We start from the raw sequence: 20,174 nt of genomic DNA, 5'->3' as shown, positions 1-20,174 counted from the left end.
CATCCATCCATCCATCCATCCATCCATCCATCCATCCATCCATCCATCCATCCATCCATCCATCCATCCATCCATCCATCCATCCATCCATCCATCCATCCATCCATCCATCCATCCATCCATCCATCCATCCATCCATCCATCCATCCATCCATCCATCCATCCATCCATCCATCCATCCATCCATCCATCCATCCATCCATCCATCCATCCATCCATCCATCCATCCAGCATTAAATGTGACATTCAAATAATCAGTTGCAGAAAAGCCAACACATCTTGACACTTTAAATGTGTTTACGTCACGGCCTACTCTGTTTGACACTTCTACAAAATAGTAAATAAACGCCCATCACTAAATATCAATTGTTTTAATAACGTATATCGATTTATAAACGTTTTCTTTTATTTAGTCACACAAAGTGATTCAAGTGCTTCTGTCTTGTTTTTTTAACAAAGAAGCATCATATCTTGTAAACAATATTTTCCTTCCTTTGAAACACAGCAAATATAAAATCTGATCAGATATAACTTTCTAAAACATTCTTGACGGATTAAAAAATACATTCAGTCCTTCAACTACTGCCTCCTCTGTGTGGTTACATATGGATATAAACCCCCGTAACACCATCATCAAGAGTACATAATCACTTTTGACAGAAACAAAGATACCAAATCCAATTATAGACAGGTTAATCTAGAACACTTTCTTCTCTACATCACCGCAGATATTTTGATTCAGATCCAGAAAAAAATGTCTCACCGCGACCACTTTCCATCCTTGATAATTCTCACTATTGACATCAGTGAAGATATTGTTTTAGATATATGTCAATAAATCAACTAACGTCCATTAGTTTTGTAATTTAAGAAAAAGTGTCAGGACGCACCAGCAAAAGGTCTTGATCTGGGCCCAGACCAGAATTGTGACAGAAACAGTAACAACAAACCGACACCCCGATCAATTATCTACAGAAATGATGCGTAAAATAATGAAACTTACCGTCACTCATTGAGATGAAAGTCTGGGAGACCTGTTCGGCATCGCCTCTCGACACACACACACACACACACACGGATGTTCGACTGACCAGTTGACTGACACGTTTTTGGAAAGAGAAACAGAGGAAGCAAAGTGTGTGTGAATGTGCGCATGTGAGTGTGTATAGCACTCTGACACTGACTGCCACTGCCCCCTTTCTTTCACTCCCCTCTTTTGTAAATCCCCTCTGCCCCCCTGACACACACACACACACACACACACATGCACCACACACACACACACACACACACCTAGTTGTTGTTGTTTAATTCACTTGTTCTCTTTAACATGTTTTTGTTTTTTTCAACACAACAACCAAATTCAAATCAACAAAAACACCAGGAGGCTCATCACGCAGACAAATGATACATATATGTTATTACGTTTTATTATACTTATTACACCATTCATGTAGGTCAACTTGGCCAGTAAACTCTTCACTGTCCCACACTGGTCAAATGTTGTTACTACACTACTTTTTTCGCTGCATTTAGAACGAATAGATTTAGAATTAAACTAATAAAATCACTAATTTCAACGTATTTGTTGTAAAGTAACATATATAGAAACTAACCACACACGTTTGAAAATATGTATAAATGTTTATAATAACCTTTCAAACCTTATTTATACAGATGACATCTTAAAAAATATTAAGGGAATGCAAGTGTAGCACGAGGTTAGCATAGGAGGTCCTTTCAAATAAGATAACCTGTTTATTAAAATATTTTATTTTGAAGATGTAATTCTGCAATTAATCAAGAGGTTCCACTTAGGAAAGGTTTAAAAGCAAGAGAAAGTGACCAGGTTTGAAGAAAAGAATGGCAGAAGAATGTAAGATAAATAAAAAGACAATTCATGGCTCATCTGGCAGTTGTTTTATTTACTGTGTTAACTATGCTTTTGTTTATTCAATAACTAAATGACAGGGATTAAATGTTCACATGTTTTATGAAATGCTTACAAAAACATATTAATGTAATTGGTTTGAAATATATCCACCACAAAATGCATTATATGATCCCTGTTCTATGGATTTTACAGTTTATAATACAAAATAAATTGAAGATCATCCATTTATTCAGATACAATAAACTATAATATTATAATATAATCATAATATTTGTGGATATGATACAGGGGCAACGATAATATACATGTACATACAAAATACATATTTTAAAACAAAACATGTCCAGAAATCAGCTTTAAAAGCTGCTGGAGACAACCGTATCCTCTCGTCCCCAGTCGTCGCAGGGATCTGGCAGGATTTAGATGTGTAGGACATAATAACCGCTGCCATCTAGTGACCAGAAGTTTATTTACAACACCAAAATGAAGAAAATGTACGTGTTAATTGTAAATAGAGAAAATGTAATTATACTGTATTATTTTACACATACTTAATTTAAATATAAACCAGAAAAAAAAACATGATAGAAATAAAATGATTTGAAAGAAAATAATAATCTGACACCCCTTTTTAGGATGGGTCACTAGTTATATTTGTGTCCACATAAATGTGTTCATCACTGAATTCAATAAAATAATAATTTAAGTTAATTATGGGCTTGATACAGAACAATTAATTTCACCTATATTGAGTTTATTAAAACTGTAACATCGGCTAATTCTGTTTTTCTTCTCAAGTGTTTAAATCCATCAAGCAGAGAAATGCATAACAAGCACTTCTCAATGCTCCTTAACAGCTAAACTTGTTAATCCCAGTCTCTTTGTGTCTTATTGGCGTCTCGTTGAGGAATCAGTGAGTTAATAACGTCTCCACAAATCTGATTTGAACTGGAAACTAAACCCTCAAGACTGACTGACGTGTGGCCAAGAGACAAAAGAGCTTTTAACGTCACATGAAACTCTTGCAACAGTTTTTCTTGCTCTCTTTCTCTGTTTTAACCTCTCTATCGCTCCATCGTTTGTGTTTCCGGCCAAAGCTTAGCGTTTAAACCAACAGGGCCTCTAGCGAGGGTCCGGGACAAAGAGAGGGGGAGACACAGAGGAACTTACCTCATCATCAGCCCCCTTCGCCTGCAGCTACATGCAGACACACCTCACAGTCAGGTGAAACCAAGAGCAGAAAAGTTCAAGATAACAATGTGACTTTTTCATCACAAGCAACAACTGTTTTAATGTCGCAAATTCCAAAATTGCTAGAGGAAAAAACTTTAAGAAGTGTGGGCGTCATTTATTTATATTTTCTATTTGAAATTATTATTATTCTTTTAACAAATTAGGTAATTCAAATGCATAGTATTATAGTCTAAAGATATAATTATACTTTATTTACAATTAAATTATTTTTTTGTTAAGACTTTACAGTGTAAAAGAATTAAATACTACAAAAAAAATTAAATAAAAAATTACAATACAAAAGAGAAATGACAATGAAGTGGAATATAAATAATGAATTCATAAAAATGAAATACATTGAATTAAATAACATTAATGATCCATACAGCAGACAGGTATTAATATCATAAAAAAATAAAAAAGTCTTAAACACATTTTTTAAATACAATTATTAAATCACTTTAGATTAAGAAAAAAAGAATATCAGGTGTTTTTTTCCTTTTATCTAAAAATCATTAAAATTAATTTAAAAAAATTAATAAAAGAAAATTGCTTGATGATTTAATTTATCTTATTAATGATTAACTTATATGCCATTTAATGGTAATACCTCTGATATTATTTAAATTGTTTGTGTTTTATTAATTTCTCTTTTATTTTCATTCTTATAATTTAATTTTTATAATAATTAATAATAATTTTATAATGATTCTGATACTGATTTGAATAGCACCACTGACACACACACAAACATGCACACACACACAAAATCATTTTCAAAATGTCATTGACCACCTTATTATGTTGATTTATTTTAGTTGTGTAAAACACACATGTCATTATTCAGCGTTTCTTATCGTTTGTATTTGTTAAAATGTTGGATTAAAACCCACATTTCAAAAGCCAACTAAAATGGATGAAATAGAAAAACGTTTCCAAAATAAATATATGAAAATATAATCTAAGAATGTTGAAGTTACATAGACTGTAAATAAATCGTAGCGTCAAAGTACATAAAAGGGATCATGTGTATCCGTTACGCTCAGCATGAGTCGATTCTTTTTAACCTTATATTGATCCTAAAAATAAAAGTGCTACTGAACCATTAATCTGAATTGATGTTGGATTATTTTATTGACAGAAATGTTTCAAAGTTAAATCCCGGTGGAAAATGGCACAGAGATTATCGCTCAACTGTGAAAACACAGTGGAGTGTGACGTGGACGACAATCTGGGTGAAAATTGACTGATTAAGATTAGCAAATGGTCAGTCAACCCCGAAATCCCCTCAATGGGATGCTGACCTCCTCGTCACCCTTTCAACCCGTTTCATGAAACAGAAGAGTTGGAGAGGAGGAGCTGAGAAAGGGTTTTGTTTGAATATATATTTGAAAAGACTTCTGATATTTTGAGACAATTTAATAAATAGTGACGTACATTGAGGAAGGAGTGAGATCTTCTGGCGTCCACCACGTGGGGGACAGATGGTGGGAGTGTGGGGGTGACTCGCAGGGTCCCAATAACTCGGCCTCATCCCACAGATACATGTCCTAATCCAGACTAACACGGCGACAAACAGCAGGTTTACAAGTCTCACCTCACCACAGGCCCCCTCCCTTGCTCACTCTCTACATGCCTGCAGCCAACCCTCACACCAGAGAACTCCACCGTGCTTCAAGTGCTGCAAGCATATTTGTCATCAACTCTAATCTGGTGGATTATACGGAACATCAGACACGATTGAATAAAGGTTTTATTTTTTGCTGCCACACACAGAATATCTGAGATAATGTTTAATCTCTTTTTTAATTTTTCACCAGGAATCGTATCCTTCTTCTTTGTATTTTTGCATTCTTGTGTTGGGATTATAATCCATTTATCTGAACCCTTAATTGCTCTCAGACTAAAGCGATTTACAGCGTGTTATTGATTTTCAGCTCCTGTTGTTGTGGTACATGTGCATTTTCTCGCGTGGTACATGTTTGGGGTCTCATCGTGAGTGGAATTATCAGGCTAGTCAAGGGATTAGCACAGAATTGCTTCTGAAACTAGTGTCAGATTAACAGAAAGCCATGCCTTCCTCAACTGTCTGTAATGCAGGTTCAAGATGCCAGAGGCCCTGGTAGACCCTCTGCAGGTCCCCGCTGACTCTAGATCAATGACTTGTTGGGTTGTTATCATCGTATCACTTCCGTTCACACACATCGATCTGTCCTGAGACAGAGTGATCTTTAATCCAGATGATCAATAATTTGATCATAAGTACAAGTCGCTGCTGGTGCTCAGTAGATTGACACCCACAAACAAAAAAAGGTGTAATCTGAAGGATGGAGAACAACAACTGAGATGAAGATGTCAGGTCAGGAGGTGGCGGTTTGCTCGGGTGAGGAAGAAGAAGAGAGGGATGAAGGGATTAAGGTGGTCGATACTTTGGCTCGCCTCCCAGACTGAGAGATGACACTAAATCTGTTAATTCTGTCCCCCTCGCTCCCTCCCTCTTGTTTCCTCAGAGTTGTTCTGATTCTTCTATTCCGCATCTCTTCGCAGGATTACGATGATCAACTGTTTTTCTCCCCCCCCCCATATATGTGTGTGTGACTGACACTTGGATTTGTCAGTCACACACACAAGACCAATATTATCATTAAGCATTTTTGATCTGGTGGTGATTTCGACAACAATTCTGGAATAGAAAAGGCTTTTTTTATAGTAAACAATATACATTTTTAACCCATATTATTCTGCAGATACTTAATATGAGTGATGGGCTGATGATACATCATAATACAGTGTCTTCATTTTGACCACTAGATGTCGCTCTCAGTTTGAAATTGATTTTCAGGTTTCATTGAATCAGTAGATCACAGTCAGCGATTATAAAACAGAGAGTGACATCTAGTGGTCTTTAAAAAAAAATTAAACCTCATTATTTGTTTCATGAAGCCCCATCAACCCAACCATAATGACACTGGTTCTGTTGGAAACAGTTGACTAGCATTGCAGATATTTGACGTTTCATCTTGTCCCAATATGTTAAAATGTTATTTTCATTTAATTTATTAAAAAATTATTAAAAGTATGTTTAGGGCTCCTTTATGGGAATCGCTCACACAACAAGTTGTTAAAGAAGTCCCAAAAGACCCCCCCACCAAATGTTCTGTTCTCTCCATATCTTCTTGAAGTAAATTGGACATCAACAATAGAACCAGATAGAAAAACTGTTTCTACCGTCAGGCAGTTAAATTCTTAACCCCTTCTCCACAACCTTCTTCCCTGATGTGTGTATTCTTATGTATCTCTTTTACATTATTGTAACTACTTTATCGATAGATCTTTGTATCCCGCTTGTTTGTTTGACAATAAAGAAACTCTGGATTTGGACGAGGTAATGTTGCTTAATAAACTTGATCCGTGTGTTTGGAGAATTTGGAATTCTTTAATAAAAGCTGAGCCATCCCGTTGACTCTGTGATCTCCTGGTCTCTTCGGCCGTCCCTTCTACAACAGAAGCTGTTGGAGATTATTCTGCAACGAGTTTCATGGATCTAGTTGGTGTAACCTAAATGTAAACAAATGTTTCTTGTCCCATTCTATTAACTTTTTACTGAAAATGTAACCGAAATCTGTTCGTATTATTTTGAGTTATTAAGTCGAGGGACCGACAAAGAACACAAACAATGATATAATCTCTTTGGAGAAGGTAACATTAATATTACACACAGTAAGCTAACAGTTGAAATGTTTTCCCCATCTACCTCTCCAAAAGTATACAGTACACAATGAGTTGTGTACACATTGGTGTGTCTGCGAGTGGGCGACTGTCTTTAGTGGAACTGAAAACCTTTCCTGGGTGTCCCTGTCTCTTGTCAAATGAGAAAGAAAATGGCTCCTGGCCATAAGTAAGAGTTGAAAGATTAATGTATGTGCATACAAACACTTCTTCTGCTATTTTCACTATGTGAATGCAAATGTTCTGTTTTACTGTATACTTTACTTTAACTCTACCGGTTCAGAAGGGCCTAAGGCAGCTGTTCTCAAGTGTGCACAGTTGGCTGCTGCAATAAAGGAGTAGGCTGCTGCTCAGTGTTTTAGTTTATTGTCAAACCACCATGACTTTATGTGCTTTAGTTGAAGAAATATTTTTTGAGTGTCTCTTTTTTGAGTGCAGTGGAGCTAAATCCAAAATATTTATTTGATTCGACTGATTTCAACCTTTCGCACCTGTGGAATTATGAGGTAAATTTTTCAGTTTTTTTTAATCATTTTTGAAAAACTAAGGATATTATACTGATAATTAGAGGTCCAAGATCCATTTAAGACACACTTAAATCAAAACATTAGTGACCCTTTATGTTTGTATTGTTCGAAACAAACTTTGGTCAAATAGATCCTAATTTTCCTACTTACAAACGGATTACTTGAGAAGGGTTGATGAGGCTTCATGAAACAGTTGATGAGGCTTTATGAAACAGTTGATGAGGCTTCATGAAACAGTTGATGAGGCTTTATGAAACAGTTGATGAGGCTTCATGAAACAGTTGATGAGGCTTTATGAAACAGTTGATGAGGCTTCATGAAACAGTTGATGAGGCTTTATGAAACAGTTGATGAGGCTTCATGAAACAGTTGATGAGGCTTTATGAAACAGTTGATGAGGCTTCATGAAACAGTTGATGAGGCTTTATGAAACAGTTGATGAGGCTTCATGAAACAGTGGATGAGGCTTTATGAAACAGTGTCTTTTTTGAAAGACCACTAGATGTCACTCTCGGTTTGGAAATGATGCCAGGATTTATAAATCATGTCTGAATCAAACATTAATAGATTAATAAAATTGACTATATCGAAACAGTTTATCAGTAGGTGGCAGCTTCGAGACACCATTTTTTCTTCTTCACCTTAGAAGAGGAAAACGTAAATAGCTTTGTTACGACCATGTCCATCATTGTATGCTCAATAACCTATAAACTATAGTTAATTGAGATTCATTAAGTCCTATTTTTAATCATTTGTCTGTTCATTAAAGGCTGCTCAGAACAGGTGAAGGCAGAAAGTGTTTCATTTTCAGTAGATATTCTCTATGTGGCTTTCTTGCTGGACCAAGAGGTGACTCTGCCTCAGAACCACGAGGGAGACGGTTCCCATGACAACCCAACAAAGCGCCTCACTTCTGACCTTTCGTAGACACAGTGGTTATTACATTAAATGACACTTCTTTTGTCGGGGGCATGTTTTTCGTGAGTCATTCCCGATTTTAGGTCTAGGAGTCTGCAAATGCTCATTGTGTTGTGACTGACGCGCTTTCACCCTTCAAGTTAGAAGCAAATAATTTAGTCATCATCGTCCCCTGACCTTCTCCTCGGGGTTGTCAAAGTAACGTTACTTTTGGCAGCCAGCGTCCTTTTTTTATTTTTGCTCTCTTTCTCTTCTACCCACACATGTTCTGTGGCCGTCTCCGCTCTTCTTCCCCCAGCTGTTATCTGATCATGTTGCCTGGTAACAGCAGAGTGATGAGAGAAGAAGGATGCTTTGGGTTGCCTCCTGTGATGAGAAGCATCCTCGCTGAATATGATTCAGATGGAACTTCCTCTTTTCTCGTGCTGAGACAAAGCCAGGTGAATCATTCTTGATAGGGAGTTTGTCAACTTTCACCTCACTGCTAAAATCAAGGTGTGTTTGTATGAGGGGTCAGAAACCTACATGTGGATCCTTGATGCGGTTCCTGCAGTTTTCATAGAGAATCTGGAGTAAGAAAATTAACATCTGACTACAAGACTTTTATACTGATATTCTTTATTTAATGAGAAGTTGATTGTTGACTAGTGTAGTTACTTTCTTTGACACTCAAACGAAATTTGATGTTTTGTTATTTTTTATTTCTATTGATGCGTGAGTACTTATTAACACATCACTACCAATCAGCATTATCCAAACTTTCCACAACACTATATCAACATTCAATAGCACCGTATACATTCAAAAATATATATATATTAATTCATTTATTATACATTTTTGGCTTTTTACCATAGTTCTTTCATGGTTTGTAGTTCAAGTAAGTGTGATTCTACTTTTTTATTTAGAATAAACATGCAAATATTCACGTTGTTCATTTTTGTGATGCTATTAAACTTCTGACCGCTAGATGGCAGCAGTCATGGCATGCTGTGCAGCTAAAGAAACAATTCATGATTCCGGCGATTACTGAGGACAAGAAGATACAGGATACAGCTTTGAAAGCTGATGTTTGAACAAATTTTGGTTTCAAAACCAGTCACGTGGTCTGTAATTCTGCAACACTAGAGTCAAGTACTTGGACAACTTCAAATTGTTCCTACTGTTACACGAAACATCGCAGTATATGGTATGCTACTGATTTATCCTTATAGAATACTTTTTTAATAATAGATTTAATGAGAATAACATGTGTTTCTGATACATAAACTATGAACTGTGTTAGCCTCAATCAAACAGATTTCAGAGTGACATCTAGTGGTCTTTCAAAATGATACCTTATCAGCTGTTTCATGAGACCCAGATCAAGATCTTGTTTTTTTGGTCATTGTGTATTTACTGTTCTGGTACATTTTTCCGTTAAAAAAGTTGAAAGAAGAAGTACTTTTCTGTCTTTTTTTCTCTGCTTAAGTTTTCTAGAATGAGACATCTGGCGCCTCCATCTGTCTGTCCCATGAACACGCCGAGTAAATAGAAAGTAAAAATCTGAGCAGATAATAACAGAACTTCCTCCTGGCTCCTCCAGAACCTTCAAAGCTTCTGTTGAACTGTCAATTATTTTATTTGGAAAACAACACAGAGAGTTTGTCATAGAGCTTTAGAGAGGCTTGATTTATGCTTTAACCCTTGTGTTATCTCAGGGTCAAGGTGACCCAGTGGCCCCCCAAAGAAAATGTGTTCACCCTGACTTGAGATAACTCAAGGGTTACCTCATTTCAATAAATATTTTATATTATTTTTTAATTGTTTTCCAGACTATATAAGATAATGAACATGAAGAAGTATATATTGGTTCAAATCTTTACTGCTGCTATTTTCGTTTTTTATCAACATAACGCAGTTACCCAGGGTAAGAGGTGGCGACCCTAAATGGAAAGATGACCAGGAAAAGAAGTAGCTTGAAAATACAGAGAATTGTATAAATAAATATACAGTAAATACATGGACATTGTGTTTACTGCCACATGTTGCCTTTTAGACAGGAATGTTAATCTCAATCACACAAGGGGCCAAAATCTTCATTGTTATCAGTCTCAGCCACAAGCAGAACAACATATCTATTTACTAAAGTGTCTTTAACAGGAAGTATGAATCCTATAGAAACAAATACATTATCTTTTCATTCTTGGAAGGTAATTTAATCCTAATTATATCCATGTTTTGTCCTCCTTCAACAAACAATCAATTAATATTGATTTCCCATCAGTTTGACTGTTATTGTAAGTGTCTTTTTAATCGTCAACATCAGTATCAGTATCACTTATCTTAAACACTGGAATTGTTACTGGTCACATTAGGACTTGGTGGGCCAGATTGACAAAAACAAATAGCAGAGAAAGAAGTGGGAAATTCTATTTCTCAAGGAGCCACAAAATATAGCATTACTGATTGGAGGGGCCGCGGAGCAAAAACAGACAAAAGAAAAGGAACCTCATCATCATGGGAAAAGTAAGGAAAAAAGGACAAAGCAGTGAGAAATGTTGTCAATAAGGTTTTACAATAGTTGTGTAATAGTACATATAAATAAAAAAGCTATTTTTTCAATATATATTTGTTTCACTGTAGGAATACAAATACTTCTGTAGTATCAAAGTACTAGACTCTGGTGTTGCAGGATTTACAGACCACATCCTCTCATCCTCTGTCATCGCTGGGGTCTAAATGTTCCTTTTGATGCAGAGGACAAATGACTGCTGCCATCTAGCGGCCAGGAATTTATATTCAACACAAAAATGAACCAGTGTTGTAAATATTTGCATATTAATTGTACATATAAATACTAAACAGATATACAATCACCCTATGCTATGTTTTTTAAACGGTTGCCAAGCAACGGAATTTCGTTGCCAGTTTTTCATTGCTGTGTACTTCTGTTCAATGACAATAAGTCTAAACCATAAAAATATTATGGGAACATGACTCCCAAAAAAAACAATTTCTTTGGATAAAGAAGGAAAGAGTGCTATTAAATATTGATAGAGTATAGTGAAGAAGAATATTGAGATATATCGGCGTATGTATATTTCCTAACACCCCTAAGGAGCTTCTATCCTTCCTGTGAAACATGTTGATATGTGGTGAATGTGTGTCAGTTCAATGTGTTAATAGAGAAAAGTTGCTGATGTTGACTGTTCAAACTATTTCATAGGTAATTTAAAAACCAATTTCCCTCCTCTGTTGTGAAATGTTGTAAAACAAAATTTAGCAATTAGTCCCAGACTCCTGATGATCCTCCTCTGAATTTCCCTGGAGGCTGTTTGCTTGTTTAATTCCCCGCCTGAGTCTAGTATCTGCTGCACTGGGAGTCAGCAGCGGATCTCGCTCACTACAGCATCTTTAGAGGAAAAGGTCAGGCCGCGGTTGCTAATGACAACCTGTGGGTCTGCTGTGTTCGGTCCAGTGCATCATCTGAAGGGTTCAGTCGCCCCCTGCTGTCTCATATTCTTTGACACGTGAATATGTGCGGTTGCCATGACGACCAAACGGGGGCTTTTCTGAAGTCAAATTTAGCATCCACCTGTGATGAGAGGAATCACAGAGACGCTCGTTACTGCAGCTGCTTTAGTCATTATCTGCTCAGGAGTCGTTTGTGTCTTTCAGAGCTGATTGTAGATCCTGGACCATCATCATCCTCGGTCTTAAACACCCATCATCATCCTCGGTCTTAAACACCCATTAATCATCTTTTGGTTTTAATTATCAACCAGGAATACATTAAAACAACAACAATGAAGTTGTCTGGAGAACTAATTCAAGACTCACAGTTCACCTTTAATTGTAATTAATTAACACTTAATTATTTAATTGTTTATTTTTTACTATATTTAAAAAAAGGTCTCAAAGAAAGGGTTTTATTTACTTCAGTCAGTACTTAATTCTGGTGAGAACATTGTATCAATAAATATGTTTTAAAACATGCATTTATACAATAAAATGAATAGGCACATATAAAACATAAGAAAAGACTTTTAATATTAAGGATATAAACCCCGGACAAAAGCAATTTGAATTAGTAGATCAGAGCCAAAGACTGTAAAGTGGAGAGCGACATCTAGTGGTCTTTCAAAATGTAGCCACTGCATCATATTCCCTCATCGGCTGTTTCATGAAGCGAAACTAAAAATTCATAATTAAAATGTTCTTACTAATAAAGCCCAATAAAACAAGGTGGAAATGATGTGTTTTAATTAAGCGAGTCAAACGTAGACGGAAGATTTATTTTTTCAATTGTCATGATACAGTGTTTCTAGAAAGGTTACAAGACGGCACTATCAGCTTAAAACTATTGGCTCAGATCTGTTAATTAAATATAACTGGCATCCTTTTTTAAAACTGAGAGTGACATCTAGTGGTCTTCTAAAATAAAGACACAGTATCATGATACCTCATCGACTGTTTCATGAAGCCTCATTGACTCGTCACTAATGTTAACACATGTTAATGTTTTTTAGGCAAAGAAAAACACGTGGGTAATTGAAATATAAAATGAGATATTTGCAATAAAAAGAAGAAGCAAACAAAAGAATATGTTCTCTTCCATTTTATTCATACAGAGATGGGTGCTCAGTTATAATATCATCTTTTTCTTTTTATAAAATATATCAACTTTCAATTGTTGAAAGCAAAACTAGGTATAAATCATCATCTGATAAGAAGCAACTCATTTCCAAGGCAGTCACAGTTTAGAAATCACATTCTAACAAAAGACGGACGCATAGCTAGGGTAGCTAGACGGTGGTGGGTTTGAACAAATACTGTTGAAACACTGCAGCCACAAAGACGTGAACAGGTCAAATGAGAAAACATGAAAAGAGACAAAAAAAATTATGCTGTAGCTCAGAACGATTTATTCTGCTTTTGTTGTCTGTATCCCAGTCGTCATGACGACACAAGGTGATTTTGGCGGTCACTAGACGAGCTCGCTGTGCCCCGGTGTGCTGCTGAGAGTGTCTGTGGAGAGCAGGGGAGACGACAAGTGCACAGATGAGAATCTAATTTGAGAAACAGTCCACACGTCTACAGATAGAATATGTCAGTGCCATCAGAACATTGAATTGTGGAAATGAATGTTTCAAATGATGAAACCTTTTCCTCATTTTTTATTTTATTTTGTATCATTTAATTGCTTTTCGTACAATTGAATTAAATACTTTGTTTATAGAAAAGTTCAATTTATTTTCATTTCAAAATGTAATTCAATTATTTATAAATGTAAAGGTTACAAAGATTTCAAAGCAACTGTAATTAATACATTAATTAATGTTTTTAATGTTTATTTAAATCTCAAAACTTTTTTTATTTAATAATTTAAGACAAAAAACTTAAATATGTTCATTCTATCCTTTTTTAATCCATAGCCTTTAGAAAATAATAATGTTAGTATAAAAGTGCCAACATACACATATTATTTTATTAAATGTATAAACAAAACCAATTTAACCTTTTAATATAAAAATGATTAAAAAACTGATACTTCCATGCACCTCTTCTGTCACACACACACACCTACACACACCACATTACCCCTCTCCACACACATATGCGCACACACACATATGCGCACACACACATATGCGCACACACACACACACACACACACGCACACACGCACAGATAGAAACAAACAAGTACCAGACATGTCCAGCGACTTATTTCTGTTCTGGGGGAGTCTAGGTTTTTTCATGGGGGGTTTGCGGTTCGGGGGCTTCTCAAGATTATTAGGGCTTTCCCTGTCAGTCCCTGAGTTCAACGAAGAAACACAAACGGTTAATGTTGACGTGAGACAAATATCTATTTTTATTTATTTATTTATTTATACCTGCATCACATGACATGGCCTTTCTGTTCCTCTGGGGTTTCACCGGGGCCAGGGGTCTGGCCGCCTCCTCACCTGAGGGACGGAAGACGGCACAGAGTACGACTTCAGATTCATTTTGCTCAAGATGACATGGAGAATGTGCTGCTATTGAGATCTTTCTGTTATTGAACCCTCATAATATTTGATCATTGATCTCCCAAACCTCAATTCTTATAATATTTTAGGGATAGTAGTCTACAACTGCAAAGAGGACATGTACAGTAGAAATTGATCTTAACTAAAGATGATTACTGATTTAAAGCATCATAAACCTGTCATATTTGCATCATAAACAATGTCTATTGTTGCAGTGATGAGTTCACTAAGAGGGGGCTGGATATAATGGTGCTTTAAAGTTAGAAAATAAGTCGTCTGCACACATTTGGCTACAAAAAATAAAATAAATAAAAAATAACAAAATACTGAAATTTTGTAATTATTATAAATCTTTAAAACGTATGATCTCAGTATGATTAACCATGACAATTGTTAGCATTTTATTAAACTAAGAAATACATTTTTTATTTCATTTGCCATAAGAATATTGAATGGTTGAAAACCCAACAATTGAATGTTTGAATTTTTCTTTATTAAATAATGTTTGGAATAATAAAATAAAAATAATTAGATATTACAAAGTTAAATTAGTTTTTATCTTTAATTATTTGCATTATTATTATTATTATTATTATAATTGAATAATTATGAATGACACAATAATAGCAAGATTAAGATTCATAGCCTCATAAAATCAACATATAAACATGTTCAATTCAATAATTCAATAAAAACAAAAATCAACATTTCAATAAAACATAATTGAATTGAATAATATCAAATTAATGCTTCAATGCTTAAAAGAAACAAAAATATTTCAATATAAATGTTCAAACATTCAAAATTCTGATGGCACTGATATACTTCCATAATTAGTCAACATTTTTCCAGCTATTCAATATAATATATATTGATGCTCAACCAATCACAGCAGAGTGGGTGTGGTTATGGTAAACAATATTTAAGCTTGATACAAACAAAGTGTTTTCAGTGGGCGAGCCTTAAGTACATTTTCTAATGTAAATATTTCAATGAAAAGAGAGTTTTGTACAAACAAACACACACTGATCATCATTCAAACTCAAAATATATACTTATATTATTGAATTATCTCTACTATTTTAGGCTCAATACTTTTTTAGTTTTAATGGTTGTTAGTCTTTTACGTCATACCTTGACTCAGCGCTCGTTCAGGCATCCCATGAGCAATCTTGGGGGCAGGAGGGGGTGCAGGTGGCGGGGGCAGGAACCTCTCACCGGCAGCTTCTTTTGAGAAAGTCACGAAGGAGGATGTCTTTGGCTGCCAGAAAACAAAATAATGAGGCTGATGGCAACAGAAGAGACTTGCAGGGCTGACATTATTGCGCACCTTATCAGGTATCGGAGGAGCGTGCACGTCTGACTCTTTCATTCTCTCGCTCCCTTTCTTTTCTGGCTTCACAAGCTCCAGCTCTCCGTCCTCCTCTTCAACGACAGAACAAGAGTGAGAGTTAGAAACCGGTGTTTTCTCTGTCGTCATGCAAACGTGTCAGACCCTGCAGAGTGTCGGCGCTCTCCAGGCGATGTCTCTGCCGCAGCTTGTTGGGTTTGCTACTCTGAGGTGGAGGGTCAGGTTTGGACTTCCCGTGTCCTCCTCCTGTGCTGCTTCTTCGTCCGTCATCCGCGCACGTGTCCTGCTCCCTGGAGTACCAGTCGATGGCCGTCTCGTTGTTCTTCGCCAGGTCTGTGTCCTGCTTGGGCGAAGGAGTTCTGTCTGAGGGGTACGGCGGCAGCGGCCGTTGAGCGAGGTGTCTGTCTGACTTCCTGATGGAATGTCTGCTCTCGGCCCACTGACTGTCCACCTGGATGTCTCCTGACCGAGCCTCCGACCACGACCTGTCGATCTGACGCCCCCCCACCCACTGTCTCTCCATCTTGCGGTCAATCTGCCGCTGAGTGTGTCTGTCCACCGTCCACTGTCGGTCCAGCTGCCTCTCGGTCCGGTACCGGTCTGTGTGTCTGTCCATCGTCTTAGGAACCAGCAGCCTGTCGTCCAGCGTGTGTTGTTCACCATGTCTGTCTGACCAAGGCCTGTCAGCCTGCAGGACCTCAGTTGTCCTCTGCTTGTCGTCGGCCCAGAACAGGTCCGACTCCCCTGGTCGATCCCCGTCTGCGTCCACCTCGCTCTTCTTCTGCAAAAACAAGCAATTGTCGACTGAAGGCTTGTGGGCCGAGTCCAGCTCGCCTTTTTCAAGTCATCATCAAAACTCCATCTCCTAAGATTAATGTTGATATCATCCAATAATAATTATCCCCAATACACCCCCGGATTCTATTCATCAACACCAGGGCTGGGTATCATGTATATCATGTATGATTTGATTGTATCAGGGATTCGTTTTTCCGATTCTCCCAGATTTTTTCAAAATCTTAATTCCTAATTTTGATGGCCATTCTGTCGAACCTGAAGAAGAAGCTGCTGAACACCAACCAAGAAGCTTCCACCAGAAGTAATTTCCTAATCAAGCCAGTCAGGCATGGTTAACGAATATCCTAGAATTTTTTACTTGTCTCTTCCAAGAATCAGTATCAAGAGTCCTTAGGAACCAGAATGTAAACGGTATCAGAATTGTTCAAATTCAGACGACCCAAACCCAGCGTCCAACTCATTTTACATGACCCACAATACACGTTTAACCTTCACCAAAAACTAGATCTCCTACGATGCATGTTAATATCATGATCCAACTAAGAAAACTTTTCTTTTCAAATCTTCCTGAGTCTATGGTATCCTCTTGTCCTAAGTCACTGCCGGAATCTCGTGGGATAGAATTGTTCCTTTAGCTGCAGAGGGCGTAATGACTGCCGGACGTTTAATTGCAAAACAAAAATGAACAAACTACTTGAATATTTGCAGGTTAATTGTATAAAACATTAATAAAGAAACCTGCAATATACTGATATCTTCTAAAACACCTAGTTTAAACCTGAGATATAAAACCTTATAATGTTAAAAAGCAATATTTCACATCAAAATGATATGCAGTGAATATGATCCTACAGATGTAGGATTGAATGGTGCTGCTGTGATAAGTACATTTCTTTCAGTGATGTCGACATAAATAAAATAAAGTGTATTTTCCTAAAACTATAATCACTTTTTTGCAGTGTGTTAAAATTCATTCCCCAAAAAATAAACCTGTTGATCCTATGACTTTACCTCTCTTGAGCAGAAGGGGAGTCTCCCTCCTGCCAGGGCCGGGTGAGGGATACCTGGGACCGGCGGAGGACTCAGGGCAAGAGTGTTCTTCCCGTCTCCTCCCTCGCCGGGAGATCCGGCTCTTCCTGCAGACCGCGGCGGCTGAAGGAGTGTGTAGACGTTCTCTGTGGCCGTCCTGAAGTTTGGAAAGAGTCAGACTTAATATACAGCACTGTGATTTAATTCATAATTACTATCTAATATCACTTATTAGTTACATTGAACTGACTTGTTTATTAATCAAATTGTAATTTACAGATTCAACTTTTGTATTTCTCTCCTGACTCAAAGTACTGAACAACAAAAACATAGGTTTTTGATTTAATGTTTAGCGTCCAATTCAAATGTCCACTCGTTTTCGTTTTCCCCTGCCAAGGAGAGTACTGTAAAATTTCAAAAATGGAAACTTTCAGGAGAAGGAACCGAAATGATAAAAGATTAAGTTGACTTTATTCTGTTTATTCTATCTAACTATACTATGCAAATTGCTGTATATGTAAACTTCATACAAAAATGATCAACTTTATCAGTTGATAACTATTTTATGATTCACTTTTAAATAACTTTTTTTAATAACATTTTGAGACATCATAAAAAACTTCAAAGTAAAGACGTTAAGTTGTCAGTGAAAGATAAACAAGTTAATTTAAGGATTAAAAGAAGGCACACGATAACAAATCAAAACCTCCTACAATGTATTTGATATGCAGCGTGCTCTCTCAGCATTTTAACCTTTCAGCCAAGACTCAAATACCAAGAGTGAATATAAAGTTTGTATTTCCTGGGTGAAAATCTGCTCCTTCACATGAGCGGTATGTTTTCAAAATCAAAGCGTTCACCAACCCTGTGGGAGCGGTCGCAACAGTCTGGCAGCCGTCGCCGTAAAACTCAAACTCAGACTCTGTGTCCTGGTTGGACGAAGACTGGTTGCGGTTTTTACGGAAACTGAAGATGGCCAGCATGTTCCTTCGCTTCTTCCTCCTCAGCGAGTGAGCTTTGTGCAGCGAGGACAGCTGACTGTGGAGGAGACGGTCAACCATCAGTTTTTATCACCTGAAACATCGGTTTTCTTGGCTGTTTCTCCTATTGATGAGACTCACTGAACAAAAACTCTTCCACTGCAGCTTCACAGGGTAACAATAGTTGAAAAGTATCTGGACTCATACAGAGATACACTTCTCTCATGGAAGAACGAGATGAACTCTAATGTCAGAGAACAACAAACACTCACCTGTCATGAAGGACCCTCTTTGAGTAGAAGTCAGGAAGTCCATCGTCCAGAGGGCTGACCCCTCCATTCTCACTGCACTGCAACACACACACACATACAAAGACAGGCACAGAAACATACATGTAAATAAACACACAGACGCACACACACATACACAACACGCATAAAAACAGGCACACACAAAGAACGCACAGAGACATACATAGAAATGCACACAGAAGTGTACACACACAGGCACCAACACACACGAAGACACGCATATACACAGAAACCCACACAAAGACAGGCACAGAAACATACCCACATGCAGAGATACACGCACACAGAAATGCACAAACACACATAGAGAAAAAATTCACACAGAAACACTCACACACAGACAAAAATGCAAATAAAAAATAAAAAAGCACACACACACAAATGCAGACACAAACACAGACAGGCATGGACACACAAACAGTCGTGGATAAACCCACAAAAAGCCACGCACACAGACCCGCACAAACAAACACAAACAAAAACACGGAAAAGCACACACACAAACGCGTAGATACACACATATCACGCACAAAGAAACACAAACACAAACACAGACATGCACAGAAGAGTACAGACACGCACGGAGGCACACACACACACACACACAGACACACAGACACACATTAGGTTCATTAAGAGCCAGATAAATAGGTTACCATCGAGGACTCACGCTGAGGTCTGGACTTACTTCTTCGGCGGGTACGTGTCCTCCTTTGTGTTTCCTCGGGGGCCGCGGTCGGACCCGGGTGACATGATGGAGGGGCAGACCTTGCGTGGGCAGCTCGGAGAGTTCCTCCCAGGACACTGAGCGGGACAGAGGGAAGGAGTAGGACGGTACAGATGGTGGAGGCGACGAGCTGGAGTCGTCGCACAGACCTGCAGGAATAGAAACCCTTTTTAGAAATTCTTCTTCAGCAACAGTTCAGCCTAAATTCTACTCATTCTATTTATTTTATTTTATAAAATACTGGCAGCTGAGATGTGATAGTGAAAGATGAAGCTTTGGTTATTTCTCTCACTTCATGCCTATTTTGTACAATATGTGCTTTGTTCTGCAGGAACAAGGATATATTTATAGTATTTTCCAAGTACTTGACTATGGCCAAAATATGTCCAAATATCAGCTTAAGCTGCTGGAGTCAACTGTATCCTCTCATCCTCAGTCATCGCCGGGAATTTGCGGGATTTAATTCTTTCTTTTTTTTTTTTTTTTAGAATCCCTTATTAGTCCCGCAAGGGGAAATTCGGTAGTGCTTTTGACAGCCATTCACACATACTGATGGGAGTAGGCTGCACACCTGCGCCAAGTCTACCATCAGGAGCAATCAGGGTAAAGTGTCTTGCTCAGGGACACAACGACACAAGCTTGTCTGGAGCTGGGATTGGCAACC

At 37.5% G+C, this 20,174-nt stretch overlaps 1 protein-coding gene across 1 annotated transcript in view; it reads right to left on the bottom strand.

Annotated features, from left to right (window-relative positions):
• Nucleotides 1–13,187: 13,187 nt before the first annotated feature.
• LOC148087028 (capping protein, Arp2/3 and myosin-I linker protein 3-like) overlaps nt 13,188–20,174 on the bottom strand; it is a 43,493-nt gene continuing 36,506 nt past the window's right edge. Inside the window, exons 31-40 of the mRNA XM_087785232.1 lie at nt 19,472–19,659; nt 18,745–18,821; nt 18,357–18,530; nt 17,475–17,649; nt 15,810–16,446; nt 15,645–15,739; nt 15,449–15,575; nt 14,180–14,251; nt 13,993–14,100; nt 13,188–13,311 (exon numbers count right to left, since the gene is read on the bottom strand). Of these exons, the coding sequence (XP_087641358.1) occupies nt 13,271–13,311; nt 13,993–14,100; nt 14,180–14,251; nt 15,449–15,575; nt 15,645–15,739; nt 15,810–16,446; nt 17,475–17,649; nt 18,357–18,530; nt 18,745–18,821; nt 19,472–19,659 (1,694 nt within the window). The 3' untranslated portion in view covers nt 13,188–13,270. The remainder of the gene's footprint in view (nt 13,312–13,992; nt 14,101–14,179; nt 14,252–15,448; nt 15,576–15,644; nt 15,740–15,809; nt 16,447–17,474; nt 17,650–18,356; nt 18,531–18,744; nt 18,822–19,471; nt 19,660–20,174) is intronic.

Source organism: Callionymus lyra, chromosome 2, assembly GCF_982586985.1.
Source record: "Callionymus lyra chromosome 2, fCalLyr1.hap1.1, whole genome shotgun sequence".
Lineage (NCBI taxonomy): Eukaryota > Metazoa > Chordata > Actinopteri > Syngnathiformes > Callionymidae > Callionymus > Callionymus lyra.
The sequence above is the reverse complement of the archived record's forward strand: the minus strand, read 5'-3'. Positions and strand labels throughout refer to the sequence as shown.